The sequence below is a fragment of the Enhydra lutris genome, unplaced genomic scaffold, assembly GCF_002288905.1.
Source record: "Enhydra lutris kenyoni isolate GAN:26980312 unplaced genomic scaffold, ASM228890v2 scaffoldscaffold30, whole genome shotgun sequence".
Lineage (NCBI taxonomy): Eukaryota > Metazoa > Chordata > Mammalia > Carnivora > Mustelidae > Enhydra > Enhydra lutris.
Window position 1 is genome coordinate 5228217 of NW_019154114.1, and position 18352 is coordinate 5246568.

The following is an 18352-nucleotide window of genomic DNA, read 5'->3' on the forward strand; positions in this document are numbered from 1 at the left end:
TAATTGATTGCCTTTGGCTGAGGTCATGATCCCTGGGTCCTGGGATCAAGTCCCACACCTGGTTCTTTGCTCAATGGAGAGCCTGCTTCTCCCTCTCCTGCTTCCCCTGCTTGTACTCTCTCTCTGTCAAATAGAGTCTTTTTTTTTTTTTTTAAGATTTTATTAATTTATTTGACAGAGTGAAAGAGCACAGCAGGGGAAGCAGTAGAAGGAGAGGGAGAAGCAGGCTTCCCAAGCAGACAGGGAGCCCCATGCAGGGCCCAGTCCCAGGGCCGTGGGATCATGACCTGAGCCTAAGGCAGATGCTTAATAACCATCTGAGCCACCCAGGCATCCCTAAATAAATAAAATCTTAAAAAGAAAATGAAAAACAAGAAAAACGAGAAGTGTTTCATATTTTTGTTTAAAGTCTGAAGGTAGCACCCTGGGGTATTCTACTGAGACTCTTTCCAGCTCCCCACCCACGATCCCTTCAGGATGGCTCTCATGCTTAAGGTCTAGAAAGGCGGCATCTTAGGCTGAGGGAATACCATGTTGTGTCATTTAGAGTCATGGCAAACAGTGTCATGGTAGAAATCGAGAAAGGTAGTAGATTGCAGCCAGACTATGGAGGACCTGAGTGCTGCAGGAAAGACTTTAAACTCCCATTTCCTGAGTTAGTTCTTAACCTGAAGTACGAATCATGGGCTTCAGGTTTAATGGAAGTCCTGAGAGCGGTGTGTGTATATGACTCTGTGCGCTTGTTTGAGGACTTCGTAAAAACAGTAAGAGTCACTTCTGGCCTTTTTGAATATCATCAAAATTTTTGAATTAAATAAAAAGAAATCTGTGTTTTAGGATGGTTGCCTTAGTTACCCTTAACTAGATTTTATTACCCTTTACACATGAAGAAACTAAGACCCAGAGAGATTAAAGACTTAATGTCACACTTAATAAATAGGAGAGCTAGACCTGGAGACTTGATTTTTTGGTTCCTGCTTATGGTGCTCACTCCACAGTGGTAGCTATAATGGGAGAGTGTGTGAGATTTCTAGCATCAGTATCTGGGGGTGCAGTGATGCCACTGATTGGTAAGAAGAGTTCAGAGGAAGATAACTTGCTTTGTGGGAAAGATAATGCATTTCATGTTGGATATACTAAGTAGGAGAGAGGCAAGTCCCAGGTCAGGAGCCAGTATATGTGTCAATTGCTAATTAAAGATAGAGGGTGGGAACATGTTTTTTTGACAGAATTGGGAGGACTGTGCTTTTGGGTTTTTCATATATTCCCGTCTCAGTTACCTGGATTTCTTAATTTCTCTCATGCTTCTCTGATTTGTGACTCTCAGATCTCTTCTGTTTGGCTCTTGACATCTTACGGTGGCCTCCCAGCTCTTACTTTAGTGACCACTTTTGAACCTGTGGTCATTCTGTCTGGCCTACCCTGTGGTTTTCAGCTCAACTTGAGCTGCATGCCAGCAGGAAAGACAGGTCCAGAACAGTGACTGAGAACCCGCTGGTCCCTAGAGCTGGACGTTTGACCCCCCTTTTATTTTTCTTTAAAGATTTTATTTATTTATTGGAAGAGACACAGCAAGAGAGGTAAAACAGGCAGAGGAGTGGGAGAGGGAGAAGCAGGCTTCCTGCTGAGCGGGCAGCCTGATGCAGGGCTTGATCCTAGGACCCTGGGATCATGACTTGAGATTAAGGCAGATGCTTAACGACTGAACCACCGAGGCTTCCCCATCTGACCCTTTAGAGAGTGGCTGGTACAAGTGGATTTGCAGCTCGTTTGCTAAAGATGTGACAGGTGAAGCTGGTGGTGTAGGATTGTCCAGGGAGAGAGAGTAGAAGGAAAAGAGCAAACCTGCCTGTGAGGGAAGAAGAGTGACCAGTAAAGTCAAGTTCCGATAGACACAAAAAGACCCTAGAGGGCAGAGGTGGAAGCCAAGAGGGGGCAGAGTGCATGAGAATCACGGGAAAGAAGGAGTGGTCAGCCGGTGCAGATGTTAAAGAGCACCATTGCCCGGAAGAACTTTCTGAGAGGCCGAATATCTTCCATTGCTGTGCTGACCAGGATAGTGGTGCCTAGCCACATAGGGCTGCTCAGCACTTGCAGTGTGACTTGTATGACTAGGGAACTGAATTTTTAAATTTCATGCAGTTTTAATCAACTTATATTTAAATGCATGTGGTCCCTGTATTAGACAGCACAGGTATAGAAGTTAAGCAGGATGACGACTGAGAGAGGCTGTTGAGTGTAGCTAAGAAGTGACCTCCTTTAGGTGGTATTTTCAGGGGAGTAGAGTTGAGGAGTGGATGGAATACAAGAAATCATAGGCAATGACTATAAATTTCTCTTTTAATACATTTGAAAAGTGAGGCATATTTTGGGAAGGTATATTAGTTGCAGTGATTTCTGTGGCAAAGTCTTTGAAAATGAAGCCTGGTCCTGCTTTCCTCACTTCTTTTTTTTAAGAGTAAGAAGAGCTTTCCCTGGAATCTCTAGCAATACCTCTCATTGGCCAGAATAAAGTTAAATCCAATTTAACTTACCTCATTGACCTGGCCTGAGAGATTTGCTTACCCATAGACCAGACATGTGCACTGCTGGGAAGAAGGTCGGTCCCCCAAACTGAATGAAGGGGCAAATGATGTTGGGAAGACTTCAGGGGCCATTCCAGAAAGAATTGTTCTGGGTGAGATCTTGAGTTCTTGATGGCTCAGGAGGAGATTATGAATGTCAGAGCTGGAAGGGTCAGCGGAGGAGATGAATGATAACATCAAGAGGCAGGAGGGGTGAGGGGTGAACTTGTGGTACTTTGGGGTGGAGGCAAAGTGATGAGTGAGAACTGAGGGCATGAGGCCCTCAGACTACATCTAAAAACATCAAGCCAGATCCTAGAAATAATTTGGAACAGATTGTGAAGATTTCTTTTCCTGGCTAAGCACATATGTATTCTTTGTGGAAGGATATAGCATTTCCTGCTTGATTATAATAAAAGAATCATGTGTTCATGGTAGAAAATATAGAAAAGGACTTAGAAAAAATGGAAACCTTGTCGTTGTGACCAGTTACTTTATCATTTTCTATTTCTACCTCTGGTGGGTGTGGCCACATGCACATTTGTACGATTTTTTTTTTTTAAAGATTTTATTTGTTTATTTACAGACAGAGGTCACAAGTAGGCAGAGAGGCAGGCAGAGAGAGAGGGGGGGGGAAGCAGGCTCCCCGCTGAGCAGAGAGCCCGATATGGGGCTCGATCCCAGGACCCTGAGATCATGACCTGAGCCGAGGGCAGAGGCTTTAACTCACTGAGCCACCCAGGCGCCCCACACGTCTGTATGTTTTATGCACTATTATGGTTGGATCTTTACAGTCGAAATTGGGCAGGCTAGAAAGTAAGAGTTGGAGGGGCTTATGTTTAGGGAAATGTGAAAGGTTAAGGAAGACTCCTGGAAAAGAGGAGGTATGTGCTGCTCTGGAAATTTGGGTTTGCTTTGGCAGGTGGGTGTAGGGCCGAGAAGGCTCAGGCTTGCCTTGTACATAGTACACAATGAGATCCGTGTGGCTGGAGTATCAGACATGGGTAAGGTAGAGTGGGAGGAGAATAAGGATCAGGGAAGTAAGGTGGTTCATATTACAGAGGGCCTCGAATACTGTAAAATATAGGCTGTGTTCTGCCCCACTGGAGCTTTGGTACAGTTTTGAACTGGTGCCTGTTCACACTTAATGACTAAGACGTAACAGTCTCACTTTTCTCTGGAGAGGACAGCACATGCCCTGCCTCCGGCTCCAGGTCCTGGTTTTGTGAGGCCAAGTCTCCCGTCTGCATTCCCCCTAGCTCGGCACTGACACCTGCCGTCTCTGCTGGGTAGTGCAACCTCCTTAGGAAGCCCTGCCTCCGCCGTGTGCTTGGCCGGTAAGGTTTAACTCGTGCAAGTTAAACCCAGCCAAATGTGTTCCCTTTGTATTCAATTTCATGACACACATTTGGAGAATAAAGTATTTAAGTTCCAAAGATTAGGTCTCTTTTATTTAGATTAAATCAGGGCAAAGGAATATTTGCCTCTATCATATGATAACAGAGGTACATATTATATATTCAAGAGGAAATACTGTGAGGGAGACCTCTTCAAATCTTAGAACCTGCATCATGGCATGTCTTACTGATCTTGGATCTTAGGATGTTACTGCTCAATTTATTGCTCATTTCTCCTTGGGTTTTGGTTCTCATTTCTAGGTTTTCAAGCCTATGGCTGATGCTGCTGTGAAGATTGTAGAGAAAAATGGCTTTAGTGATAAAATTAAGATTATCAACAAGCATTCCACTGAGGTGACCATAGGGCCAGGTAAGATTAATATATAATATTTTGAAAGTTTTACTCGAAGGAGAGAAAAGGTTTATTCTGGTTACCTGGAATAAGTGTATTCAGGTAATCACAGGAGAAATGGGGTCTCCCCATGTGGTCTGAAGGTAAGTACTTTGTTTTTCTGCTAGTTAAATCAGCAGTGAGTAAACCAGAGCTCATCACATGCAACTGCGGTGATATAAATGAAACTTCCTTTTGCTTTAAGCAAGTTGGAATTCTTATGTGACTCAGCCCTCTGCATTTTGAGTTTTCTCAAAAACTAAGTAGTTTCTCTTAGTGAAACTAAGTAGATGGCAGAGAGGTTTGCTTTGTGCGGAAGTCCTGCTTCAGTGTCTGAGGTGTGCGATGTGCCTGGGTAGCACAGTCTCCCCAGGCTCTCAGAGTCATTTTTATAGGCTAGGCATTTGAATCAGACTTCTCAAATTTCACGTGCTACTGATTCCTGGGGAGCACAGTGGAAAGCTTTGAAAAAGAAGCTTCTTGGGTGAGGGTCTGGATATCCTTGCAGTTTTTTAAAACATAGTAATTGAGAAGGAAGCCTCTATATAAGGTCAACATATCTGTTCCATTTAATTAAAAAAAGGTTTTAACAGAGACCCTGAAACATGCACAAAAGAATGGATTAGTAGCCCATTTATTTATTTATTTTTTTTTAAAAGATTTTATTCATTTATTTGATAGATCATAAGTAGGCAGAGAGAGAGGGAAGCAGGCTCCTCACTGAACAGAGAGCCTGATGTGGGGCTCGATCCCAGGACCCTGAGATCATGACCTGAGCTGAAGGCAGAGGCCCAACCCACTGAGCGACCCAGGCACCCCAGCCCCTTTATTTTTGAAACATACATGTTATCTTCTTTTTTTAATCCTTGTTATTGAGGCAAATTTTCATAAAGTGAGTGCATCCGTCTTAAGTATATAGTGTGATGAGTTTGGACACATGTAAACACATTTGTAATCTCTTTTGCAATCAGGACAGTAGAATGTCTTTATCATGCACATAGAGAGTCCTTGTGACGCTTTGCAGCCAGTCGCCTCCATATTACTGACCCTAGGTGCCCACTGATGTGCTTTCTTCAATACGGGTTAGAGCTCCCTTTTCTAGAATTTTGAGTAAGTGAAATTATCCATGTGTACTCTTTTGTTCCTGCTTTCTTTTCTGTAGCATGATGCCTTTGGCTTTCATTCACATTCTGTGGATCAAGAGTTCATTCTTTTCGTTGCTGAGTAGCACTCGTGTAGACGCCTTCGTTCACCTGATATACAGGGGTAGTTTCCTGGTTAGGTCTTTAGATTTACTGATCTTCTCTTTTGTGGTGTCTTCTCTGCAAGGTACATATGTCTAGTGAACTTTTTATTTCTGATACTGTATTTCTCATCTCTGAATGTTTCCTTTGATTCTTTTTTATAATTCCCATTATTCTTACATGTTTTTGTGGGTTTTTTAAGATTTTATTTATTAATTTGAGAGAGAGTGAGAGCACAAGCAGCAGGGGAGCAGCAGCAGAGGGATAGGGAGAAGCAGTCTCCTCACTGAGCAGGGAGTCCAATGTGGGGCTTTATCCCAGAACCCCAGGATCATGACCTGAGCCAACGGCAGACACTTAACCCACTAAACCACCCAGGCGCCCCTGTGTGTTATTTTAAATAGTTACCGTTATCTGTATTAGCTGCTTCAATATATATTTTTTTAAGATTTTATTTATTTATTTGACAGAGAGAGAGATCACAAGTAGGCAGAGAGGCAGGCAGAGAGAGAGAGAGAGGAGGAAGCAGGCTCCCCGCTGAGCAGAGGGCCCGATGTAGGGCTTGATCCCAGGACCCTGAGATCATGACCCGAGCCGAAGGCAGAGGCTTTAACCCACTGAGCCACCCAGGCGCCCCTTCAATATTTCTTATCTTTTGCTTCCACTCTTCTGTCTTTTCTGGGTTTGTTCTTATGACATTCTTATCTTGGTTCTGGATGACATTTTTCTTTTTCACATGTCTAGTGATTTGTATTCGGATGCTGTGTATGTTGGCAGTTTTGCATTGCCGAGTATCAGTTTATTGTCTTCCTTTAAAAGCTTTGTCTGCCTTGCAGTTGGGGTACTGACAGATAAGTTTGATCATTTCAGGGCTCGTGGTTTTTTTGTTTGTTTGTTTTCATTTGTTTTACGAGTGAGAGGGAGATGGAGCAGAGGAAGAGAAAGAAAATCACAAGCAGGCTTCATACCCAGCATGGATCCTAACATGGGGCTTGATCTCATGACCTGAGCCGAAATCAGGCGGGTTAACCGACAGCCACCCAGGTGTCCCTTTCAGGGCTTGTTTCTAAGCTTTGTTAAAGCGGAGTTAGAATAGCTTTAAGTTGAGGTACCCCGAGTCCGGCTCTATGCTGGGTGTGGAGCCCACTACAGATGCTCTTGCTCTCCCTCTTTCCCACTACCCCCTGTCCCCATTCTCCAAAAAAAAAAAAAAAAAAGTCAGGGTTTCTTTGCTTTTTAAAAATATTTTATTCTTAAAGATTTTTATTTTATTCTCTACAGCCAACATGGGGCTCGAACTGACAACCCCAGGATCAAGAGTCGCAGGCTCTGGGCGCCTGGGTGGCTCAGTGGGTTAAACCTCTGCCTTTAGTTCGGGTGCATCGGGCTCTCTGCCCAGCGGGGAGCCTGCTTCTGCCTCTCTCTGCCTGCCTCTCTGCCTACTTGTCATCTCTGTCAAATAAATAAATAAAATCTTTAAAAAAAAAGAATTTTGGGGGTGCCTGGGTGGCTCAGTGGGTTAAAGCCTCTGCCTTCGGCTTAGGTCATTATCCCAGGGTCCTGGGATGGAGCCCTGCTTGGGCTCTCTGCGCAGCGGGGAGCCTGCTTCCTCCTCTCTCTGCCTGCCTCTCTGCCTACTTGTCATCTCTGTCAAATAAATAAATAAAATCTTTAAAAAAAAAAAAGAATTTTGGGGGCGCCTGGGTGGCTCAGTGGGTTAAAGCCTCTGCTTTCGGCTCAGGTCATGATCTCAGGGTCCTGGGATGGAGCCCTGCATTGGGCTCTCTGCGCAGCGGGGAGCCTGCTTCCTCCTCTCTCTCCGCCTGCCTCTCTGCCTGCTTGTGATCTCTGTCAAATGAATAAAATCTTAAAAAAAAAAAAAAAAAAAAGTCGCAGGCTCTGCATACTGTGAGCCATGTGCCCCTGTCAGTGTTTCTCAACGGTGACATTCTTGACATTTTGGGCCTGATAATTCCTTGCTGGGAGGAGCTATCTGCGTACTGCAGGATGTTTATCCCTGGCTTCTTACCAGTAAAAGCCAGTAGCACTGAGTACCCTTCACCACCCCCCCCCCCAGCCAGGCCCCGGTCATTTGAGCCAACCAAAAAGGTCTCCAGACATTGCCAAATGGCCTGGGGGTGGGGGCAAAATCACCCTCCATTGAAAACCACTGTTCCAAGACGATGTTGGTCTCACTAGTACCAACATGGCTTTCATAGAGTCTCTCTGGGTTGCTGGCTGATAGGAACTAGAATGGTTCCCAGCCCTCTGTGAGCTCTGGAAATTGTTCAGTTTCTACCTAGATGGTATGGTCAACATTTGCCTGGCTTTCTACAGTCTAGTCTTCTGTGTGTGTGAGTATATTCAGCAAGAGGCTTCAGGGGAGCCCTGGTCAGATTCCTGAAGCTCCTTTTCCTTTTTTTTTTTTTTTTTCTTTTTTTAGATTTTATTTATGTATTTGACAGAAACAGCAAGAGAGAGAACACAAGTGAGGGAGTGGAAGAGGGAGAAGCAGGCTCCTCATAGAGCAGAGAGCCTGATGCAGGGCTCGATCCCAGGGCCCTGGGATCATGACCTGAGCCGAAGGCAGACATTTAACGCCCAGGCGCCCCCTGAAGCCCCTTTTCTATGTAACATCCTCTCTGGTTCCCTCCCCTGTGAGTCCCAGTCACCTGTGCCCTTAACTCCACTTGCTGTCTCCTTACCTCAGCAAGACTGCCACAGTCTTGTGGCCACTGCTAGACTTCCTGCTTCCCATAGCAGTCTGGAGAGCACCTACTGGCAGAAAGCCAGAGCAGTGGTAGGGGTCACTTTGTCTTCTTGCGGAACAAACTGTTTCCTCTTTTTTTTTTTTTTTTTTTTTTTTAAAGGTTTTTATTTATTTGTTTGACAGAGATTACAAGTAGGCAGGGGAGTGGGAGGTCGGGCGGGGAGCAGACTCCCTGCCGAGGGGCTCGATCCCAGGACCCTGAGATCATGACCTGAGCCGAAGGCAGAGGCTTAAGCATTTGTGCCATCTGGTCATGTGGCAGAGACCTAGACCCTCCCTTCTCGGGCTCCCCATCCTCCTGGGGCTCCCTGCCCTCCTCAGGCTCCCCCCGTAGCTCCTGCATTAGCACTCAGCATGCTAGCTACCAGGCTCTTCAAGAGTGTTTGTGAAGATTCAGTGGACCGTAAAGCATTGTTTATTTGAAGCAAATTGGACAATACATCATTTTAAGTTACTTAATTGACTTAAAAATTATTCAGGAGGTAGAAGTGGCAGGGCTTGATGACTGATTGGACGTAGGGTGACAGGGAGGAATCACGGATTCAGCTAAGGTTTGCTGCCTGTTCTGGGTGCTGGGCGTAGTTCTAGGCATTGGATGGGGTTAAATGCCCAGCAGGGCAGACAGGGCTGCTGCTCTCCTGGAGCTGGTGAATGATGGCCAGGTTTCAGGACCCTGTGACTGGTGGTGCTGTCCACTGAGGCAGAGGCATGAGAGGGAGAAGCAGACATATAGGTGTGGGGTGCAGTTTGGGACAGTGTATTTACGTTTGAGTTTGGCATGATAGCAGAGAGGGTGGTCTCTGTGCCAGGAGACGGATGTTTCTTGTCAGCTTCCTTTCCTGACATGGAGCACAGGGCTGCTTTGTAGAAAGTGGGCAGTGTAAGGGCCTATTCAGCCAGAGCAGCCCCACCCCGGTTGAACTGCTATTTTGTTGTAAAACTTAAATTGACCTTGCCCCCCCAGGGGAACTTATTTAAAAGCAAGTCAGGGAAACCAATCCCATGTAACAAAGTACAAATACAAGGGTGGGTCAGGCCAGGTGGAGGTATTCAATCAGTGGGGGCGCATACTGTCTCCTAGCTACCAAGGAGTATGGGCCCCCGCCCTTTGGGAGCCTTTTGGCACCAATCCTAACCAAGGTGTGATAGGCTAAATCAAATGTCTACTAGGGTAAATTGTAATTCAGTTGGTCGCCTAGCATCACTGTGGAGTTTCCTGTGTGTGTTACAGTCTCATTGGCCACCTGTGTGTGGCCAGGCCCAACCACATGGCCTTTGCTCTATAAAAGTTAGTCTGGAAAGCAGGAAGGGGTCGTCCTCTCTGTAGGGGCGGCCCTGTCTGGTCAGTTTGTCGGTCTGATTCCTGATGCTTGGCGCGAAATAAAGCTTTGCTTGACCTTTGCTTTGTATCAGTCTCACTCCTTTAATCATGGACCCATTATTGGGGTACCCAATTTTTGGGGGACCCAGCAGTCAGCTCTTACCTTTGCTGTCCTAACCACCACCACTTGGGGCAGGTCTCATTACCCTTGTTGTACAGATGAGGTGACTGACAGCACTGAGGGTTCTGGGCCAGAAGGCGGGATCCAGGCTCGGGTCTCCATGACTAAAGGTTCAGGCTCTCTGTACCGCACGCTCCTTTGAGCCTCCTTAATGCTTCTCTTTCCTTAAGTTGTCCTTGAAACTCATCTTCTCTGTAGGGAAGATGAGTGGGCTTTGTCAGGTTGGAATTCGTGCAGCCTTAGGAGTGTTCACAGCTAATTCTCTGTGATGAATAGCCCCTTTCAAAGTTAATTTTGTCTCTTGGCTCATTAAAAATTAAAATTGTAGGGGCGCCTGGGTGGCTCAGTGGTTAAGCCTCTGCCTTCGGCTCAGGTCATGGTCTCAGGGTCCTGGGATCGAGCCCCGAACATGGGGCTCTCTGCTCAGCAGGGAGCCTGCTTCCCTTCCTCTCTCTCTCTGCCTGCCTCTCTGCCTACTTGTGATCTCTGTCTCCATGTCAAATAAATAAATAAAATCTTAAAAAAAAAATTAAAATTAAAATTGTAGAAGTAACATTACATTACATTACAGAGGTTCAGGAAATAGAGTCAGCCAAAAGATCTCCCCTACTCCTACTATCCTAAACAACTATTACTTAGGGGCTCATCGTTTGGTAGCAAGAAACTTAATTTAGGGGGCTTTGGTGTAAGGAACTGGGGAATCCTGGATCTTGAAGTATCACTGGAATTATGCAGCCTCTCTAGCTTTGGTTTCCTCTCCCTCCGTGAAGCCTAGAAATATTTGAAGGACCAATGTTCAGTTTTGCTTTTCAAATCATTTTTGCTAATATATTAATAGTTTAATTGTTAATTTGTATCTCTCCAGTTGCTAATAATAATGAAACGTTTTCCACATATTTGATTGATTAGTTTTTCTGTGATGAATTGTCTACTTGTATTTTTGCCTGGTTTTCTTTTTGGGTGTTTATAGTTTTCTTACTACTTCTGGGAGTCCCATGCAATATTAAACATACAGAAAAATTAAAAGAGTGGTATAGCAAACACTGCATTCTCTTAACCAAGATTTACCAATTGGTAGTATTTTGATGTGTGTTTACCAGTGGTAGTATTTTGATGTGTGTATGTCTACCAAAATGGGTTTTTTGGTGAGCCATTAGAAAGTTTCATGACACTTCTAGATAACTTGAATGTATGGATGTGCTTTCAGTGTAATTATCTTTCATGTATTTGCATCAGCATTTTTTCTCATTGATCATTTGCTTCCGGCTCTGATTCCTTGTGTTTCTCAGATGGTGACATGCCATGCCGTGCCAATATCCTGATCACAGAGCTGTTTGACACAGAATTGATCGGAGAAGGAGCGCTGCCCTCCTATGAGCATGCGCACAGACATCTTGTGCAGGTAGGGACCGGGGGCCTCCCTTGGCTACATTGCTGTGCTCTCACCTGGCTCGCACAGGTCTCCTTGATGCCCCACGCTCTGCACAGCCTGAGCCCTCTGTACTTCACTGTACCCCCTAGGATACCCTTGATTTCTAGGAGACTCTGCTTCTCCTTAATTAGGACTTTTGGTTCTCTTACCAAGTCTTTGTAGGCTAGAGCTGAAAGGCAAGAAACCATCTTCAACTTCAATTCAGCCAAGGTTCTTTAACTGTCACCTGTGTATAAAGCATTCTAGCATCCTGGGAGAAAAACAAGACATTATTCCTGTTTCTAAGACCCACACTGGTCAGGGATGGTGCAGACTGGATGGGCCGGATGGAAAGGCCAACAGAAGCACCAGTAACATTTGTTCTAAGACTGGCAGATGAGGGCCAGGATGAGGAGATACGGGTATATAGAGAGAGGGTGAAACATGGAAAGGCCCTGAGGAGAGGGAGAGGTATCCCAGGTAGTAGACCTGTTCTCTGTGTCAATGGGAAGACCCCTCAGGCAGGCTTATGAGCTGATGGTGGAAAGTCAGAGAGAGGGTGGAAGGCCTTGAATGCCAAGCCCTCTCACCATTCCAGGCGGAAGAATTTAGATAGTGATAGTCTTTGGCAGTTTTTTGGAGAAGGGAGAGGCATGCTGACAGTGTTATCGGAGACATTGGTCTTCCTTTTTTATGGACATAAATGTCTCCAGAGGCAAAGGCCAGCTGGGAAGGTGTGAGTGTTTGCCACTTTTGCTGCCACCTGTATTGTGGGCACCATCTGGGCGAGCCTGCAGCTGCCTCAGTCTGGGGCCCTGTGTGGGGGTTCTTGGTGTGGCCAGAGTGAAGAATGTGGCTCCTTCCAGGGCAGTTGGGGCCACAGGCCACATTATTTACCCAGTCAGTGTGTGATGGTGATCACACTGTGAGATGTCTCCTTTTCTCCAAGATGGAAGATGTTTTTCTCGTAACTTTGGTAGTAATTATTTCTATTTCTGCACGTTAAAGCCATGAACTAGATGAATCCCTAGAACAGAGAACACAAGGATATTTAAAATTACACTAGTGTTGCCCAATTGGCCTTTCTCGAATTCATCTAATAATTAAGAAGGTGTGCAGGCAGCTGTCTGCAGTTTCCTTTCTTAGCTGGTCTGCATAGCCAGGTGTCCCTTGTCTGTTCTAATCACTGTCCTCATCTGCCCACCTTGTGTCTGAGCTGGAAAGAGTTAAAGCTTTTCACAAAGGCTTCCATTGCCTGTCCCTTTTCCTGCCCTGATGGAGGTCATGCAGCCAGGATGCTGTATGTCTGACAGATAGTCCATGCGGTGGTGAGTGACCCAGTGATGGATCTAGGAGGTAAATTTATTGGGTGCCTTCATTTTGCCAGCCAGGGATATGAAGGTGTGCTCCCAGGCGGGCAGGTTGGTGAGCAGGCTGTCACAGTACAGTTGGAGGGTACGCTCCAAAGGGTGGTCAGTGGGGTGAGATCCTGCCCTCTGTGGTAGGGGAAGATGGGGAGCATCAAGGAAAATAAAGCTCCAGCAGAGTCAGTCTTGAAGAGTAATCAAGTGTTGGTGGGTCATACGGGGGCGTTCTCAGTGGAGGAGGTCAGCATGCGCAAAGATGGGAAGGTGAGCTGGTGCGGTGGGAGTTGTTGGCGTTATGGGTAGTGTGGGAGGTGGGCTTAGAGCTGAGGATGGAGGGCTGGGCAGGACTAGACTGAGATGGGCCACTGTGCAGTGTGGTGCCACAGGAGGGTTGTAAGCAGGGGTTGATACCAGGTTCAGGCAGGCAGGCGGGCACATGGAGAGCATTTGGGATGCTAGATCAGGGGTGGGAAGACTGGTTAGAAGGTGGTTGGAGTCATTCAGGCTCTGGGGCTGAGGTGGGCCTCGGCTGAAACCAGAGAAATGGGCCTGGACAGGTAGCCTTGGGGAGGAGGGAGGTGGTCAAGGACTTGGTAATTACTTAGATGTGGAGGCATTGAGGATGATGCCAGGGTTTGGGGCTTGGGAGACTGGATTGGATGGCGGTGCTCCTTATTGAATGGGAAGATGGGACGAGGACCGGGCTCGGGCAGGAGGGGAAGAGGTGAACGTGATTTGTTTGGTTTAGGCAGAGTTTGAGCTACCTGAGGGTCAGACAAATAAGAGAGGACCAAGAGGCTTTTGGCTGTGCGGTATTTGGTAAATGAAAACAGGCTGGCTGACATCCCTCACAGGAGAGTGTGTGGAGCGAGAGAGATGGGCCAGACCAGGTCTGTGGGGAGTTCTCTCTCTTTGGAGGATGGGTAGGGGAAGCGCAGCCTTGTGAAGCAGCCAGAGGGGGAGAACAGTGTTTCTCCAGGGCCATGCATGGAGACGTTTCTGGTGTCACAACTGAGAGGGGGATGTTGTTGGCATCTTGTGGCTAGAGGCCGGGGATGTTCGTGAACACCATATGATGCACGGAACAGCCCCACAGCAAACGGTCATCTGACCTAAGAGGACTCTAGTATGGAGGCAGGGAAACCCCGTGCCTGTCATTTCCCTGCAGCGGCCGCTGTGAGTGTCCTCTTCATGGCTGGGCCCCTGCCGCCTGGTGCATAGAGGCTATCAGGTGAAGCATAGAGGTAGGAGGGAAACCAGGTGAGCGACTGCAGCCAAAACCAAACGAGGGCAGTGGTTGGCAGTGCTTGGTGAGGCCAGGAGGTCAGGTCATCCGAGGGTGGACACTTACCCATTGTGCTGTGCGGTAAAAAGGTTCTGGGTCTGGGTGAGAGCTGCGCTGAAGAGAACTCGGAGCCCAGTGCCAGCATCACTGCTTAGCAGACTTGGACTCTTTGTGCAGAGTTGGTGTGGGAGTTAATGAGCATGATGACAATTAAGGATTATTTTTGAAGTATTTGAGAGTGTCATGTAGTTGGGAACTTACCTGACATAAATCATTTTAGGCATAATGTATATTCTTTTCAAAATCTGGTTCCTTTTTTTTGCTTCCCCAAGGACATTAGGCTAAGAACAGTTCACCATCCTCATAGTGAGTGGGAAGGCGTTGGATGCTACTCAGCCGACCTGATATTAAGGAACAAGCCTCTTGATCAGTGAGAATTGCTGTGGGTTTGTTTTATAATACATCTACCGGTTTATTGTTCTCTTCTTTTGTTTTTGTAACATACACTTAGGAAAACTGTGAAGCCGTGCCTCACAGGGCGACTGTCTATGCGCAGCTGGTGGAGTCCAGGAGGATGTGGTCGTGGAATAAGCTCTTTCCTGTCCACGTTCAGACCGGCCACGGAGAGCGGGTCATCGTTCCCCCCTTGGAACTGGAGAGGTGCCCCGGTGCCCCGTCTGTCTATGACATTCAGCTGAACCAGGTGTCGCCCACTGACTTCACTGCCCTCAGTGATGTGATGCCCATGTTCAGGTACCAAGGAGCCGGCCCAGCCAGTGGTGCTTTGAGATAATTTGGTGGAGTTGGGGGCTTTAGAAGTTCTTCATGAATGAGAAGGAAATCTAGCTGAGGTCACCATCTGAAGGCAGGAGTCCGTTGCAAGCAAGTCTCATTGCTGGCAATGTCACTGTAAAAGCTTAAAAATGGAGGATGTGAGCTTTAAATATGCTTAAGTTCCTGCATATTCTTCCACAGTGTGGACTTTAGCAAGCAAGTCAGTAGCTCAGCGGCCTGCCACAGCCGACAGTTTGAACCTCTGGCATCGGGCCGAGCTCAGGTGGTTCTCTCCTGGTGGGACATTGAAATGGACCCTGAGGGGAAGATCAAGTGCACCATGGCCCCCTTCTGGGCACACTCAGACCCAGAGGAGCTCCAGGTAAGAAGAGGCAGGAGTTGAGCACGTTTTCATGTAAATTAGGAAACTTGTCCGCTTTTGGTTGTGGGAAAGTAGCATGTTGAACCTTAGATTCACAGGAATTTAGAGACAGGAGGACTGTGTCAGGATTTTTTTTTAAAGATTTTATTTATTTATATGACAGAACGAGAGAGAGAGCGCGAGAGTGTGTGTGCGCACGCGTGCACACGAGGGCACGAGCAGGTGAGCGGCAGGCAGAGGGAGGGGGAGAAGCAGTCTCCCTGCTGAGTTTGGGGACACACACACACCCCGCCGCCACCCCCCAAGCCCTGTGGCAGGCAGAGGGAGTGGGAGAGGTAGGCTCCCCGCTGAGTGTGGAGAGAGGGAGAGAGACAGACTGAAACACACACGCACACACACCCGCCCCCGCCATGGCCCTGAGATCATGGCCTGAGCCGAAGCCAAGAGTTGGCCCCTTGACTGAGCCACCCAGGTACCAGTCAGAGAAGAGTTAAAACAACAACAGCAGCAAAAAGGCAAGGGAACCCATGGTAAGCTAGAAAACAGACCTCTGAGTCTGCTGAGTTCGTCGGTGGCACCAGCAGACACGGGGCTGCAGTGGGGTGCTGGCTCAGAGCCCCCACCCCCAGCCCCCATGGAACCCCGGGGCCTCAGCTCAGCTTGGAATGGAGGACTGTGGTCTGTCTGCAGCCTCATTTTCTATGCCCTCAAAGTCTTGTGTAGCTTAATAGAAAGTGGGCAGAGGATGTAAACTACAGAAAAGGAAGTGCATGGTTTTAACATGAAATGAAAAGCTCTTAAGCCTCACTTGTACGAGCAGTGCAGATGTAAACTGCAGTTAGACCTTTATTTTCCGCCTGTTAGTGTTAAAGTTCAGAAAGGTTGGTGACGTGCTCTGGGTAGGTGCTGTGGGGAAAGGCAGGCCCATGAACGTCAGAGCTTCTGTGGAGTGTGGGGAGACCCTGTCTGTCCCTGTGGGAAGGGACACCACTTCTAGACGTTTAGGCTCTGGGTAAAGTTGCATAGGCGTATAATGACGTGTGTGCCAGGATACTCACACACAGCCCTGACTTAATGAAAAAGGACCAGAACACCCTAGAAGCCAGCAGTAGGGACTGGCTAAGTTTGTTGTCATATCCATTTAGAGGGTGAGGCAGGTCCCTGAGCACTGCTGGAGAACAGTCTCCAGGACAGTCATTAAATAAACACAAATAAGAGGTGCAGAACAGTGTGTGGCGTGCCAGCGTTCGTGTTATTTAAGATGAGAATATATGTGTTTATGACTACGTGTGTGGTGGGTGTGTACAAGAGTACATTTGGAAGCATTTATAGAAGTTGGTAAAAGTGTTCGCTTCTGGGAAGGGGGCTGGAGGTTAGGGGTGGAAAGGAAACTTAACTTTTCACTCCATGACGGTTTTATATATTTTGAATTTTCTCTGACGTGCATGTATTGTCTACCCTCTATACACACACTCAAAGTGGGGGGAAAAGTGGGAAAGCCACTTCAGTGCTGAGAAGCCAAACCTCCTTGAGGGGGCGGAAGCCAAACTCAGGAAGAGGCACAAGCTGACTCCACACAACCCCCACTCCCACCCCCAGGTGGGCTCTGTGTGCCATTCTTCAGGCATTCCTGCTGTCCTAAAGCCAACAGAAGGAAAAATAAATGATTAACTGATAGAGATCGAGGACCTGAGTCTCCCTCAGTTTACAAAATGTCTTAGTGATTTACAAGAAAAAAGCATTCTTATCAATAAAGCATTCTTATCAATAACCCGAATTCCAGCAGGAGACTCCCAGCTGTCTTAATGCTTTACTAGAGGAACAACAACCTTAACTTGACAATGCCGAGGTCTCCAGTATCTTGGAGGGTCCTCTTAGGATATGAAAATCCTTTTGAAACTTCCCTTTTCCTTACCTCCCCCAACTCCCAGGTGTATAATCAGCCACCCCGCACCATCCTGGTGCCGCTCTTTCTGCCCACGGCTTCTTTCGGCTTGCCTTCATAAAAACACCATTTTGCACCAAAGATGGCTCAAGAATTCTTTCTTGGCCGTTGGCTCCAGACCCTACAACTTCACCAGCATTTCCATGAAAACCATCCCTTCTCTATCTCGTAGGCTCTGCGCACCGTTCTGTGTTCTGTTGTTACCGTTTGCTGGGCACTGGGTTTATCTCGATTGCTGGCCTGTTCTGGGTGTACATAGGGTGACACCGGGGGACGGCCTGTGCTGCTCCCCTGCTCCCAGAGCTAGCGCTTAGGCCAAAGGGTCATGACTGCTACAGGATTGCAGATGACCCCCCACCCCCACCCCTGGGCCTGTGAGGTCCCCCATCTCCCCTCTACCCTTCAGCTGCCTGGCCCTGGGTGGGCATGCCTCCAAGCAGTGCACATGAACTTCTCTGTGCACAGCCTGGTTTGTAGGCTGAGCGTGAGTTTGGAGGCGGTTGGGGGCTGGTCAGAACTTACCCACGGAATTGAGATAGACACTGGGCTGCTGGCTTCCTCTCCAAGAATGTGATGGATGTAAAATTAGCATAAGAATGTTAAATGCTGGGGTGCCTGGGTGGCTCAGTGGGTTAAGCCTCATGGTCTCAGGGTCCTGGGATCGAGCCCCGCATTGGGCTCTCTGCTCAGCAGAAAGCCTGCTTCCCTTTCTCTCTCTCTCTGCCTGCCTCTCTGCCTACTTGTGATCTCTATCTGTCAAATAACTAAATAAAATCTTTAAAAAAAAAAAAGTTAAATGCTAATGCTTTCATTTGCGTATTTTCACAGTGCTGCCTGTGTGGTTTTGGAATACAGGGTGAGATTCAGTGGGGTGAGGTCCAGAACCCCTGACCAAGAAATAATTCTTGAGACGTCTTTGGTGCAAAAAGGTAGTTTTATTAAAGCAAGGTGACAAGATCGGTGGGAAGAAAGAGCTGCTGCCTCAGGGTCTTGAGGAGCGGTGATGAAATACTTGGGGGAAGTTAAGGAAAAGGGACGGTTCAAAAGAACTTTAACATGCTAAAAAGGACCCACCTACGAGATACCAGAGGCTCTGTGGTCGCCATGTTAAGGTTTCCCCTTTTAGCAAAGTGGTGTTCTCTCTAGCAAAGTGTTAGGGCTAGGACAGTAGGGAGACTTCTGGCAGCTGTGGGCTGAGCTTATGTTTTGTCTCCAGCTGGCCTTCTCCCTCATCACTACTGTGTATCTTCTTATTCCTTCAGTCCTCATACGAGACGTGCTGGGCGACCACAGAGTGCCCAAACTGAGACCGAGGCATGA

General features: G+C 47.3%; 1 protein-coding gene across 2 annotated transcripts in view; it reads left to right on the forward strand.

Moving 5' to 3' along the window:
- Nucleotides 1-18352, forward strand: part of LOC111152894 (protein arginine methyltransferase 7) — a 48906-nt gene that overhangs the window by 16927 nt on the left and 13627 nt on the right. For both annotated transcript variants that reach the window (XM_022511619.1, XM_022511618.1), the window contains exons 5-8: nucleotides 4223-4331; nucleotides 11158-11270; nucleotides 14443-14684; nucleotides 14907-15087. In XM_022511619.1, coding sequence (XP_022367327.1) covers nucleotides 4223-4331; nucleotides 11158-11270; nucleotides 14443-14684; nucleotides 14907-15087 — 645 coding nt within the window. The remainder of the gene's footprint in view (nucleotides 1-4222; nucleotides 4332-11157; nucleotides 11271-14442; nucleotides 14685-14906; nucleotides 15088-18352) is intronic.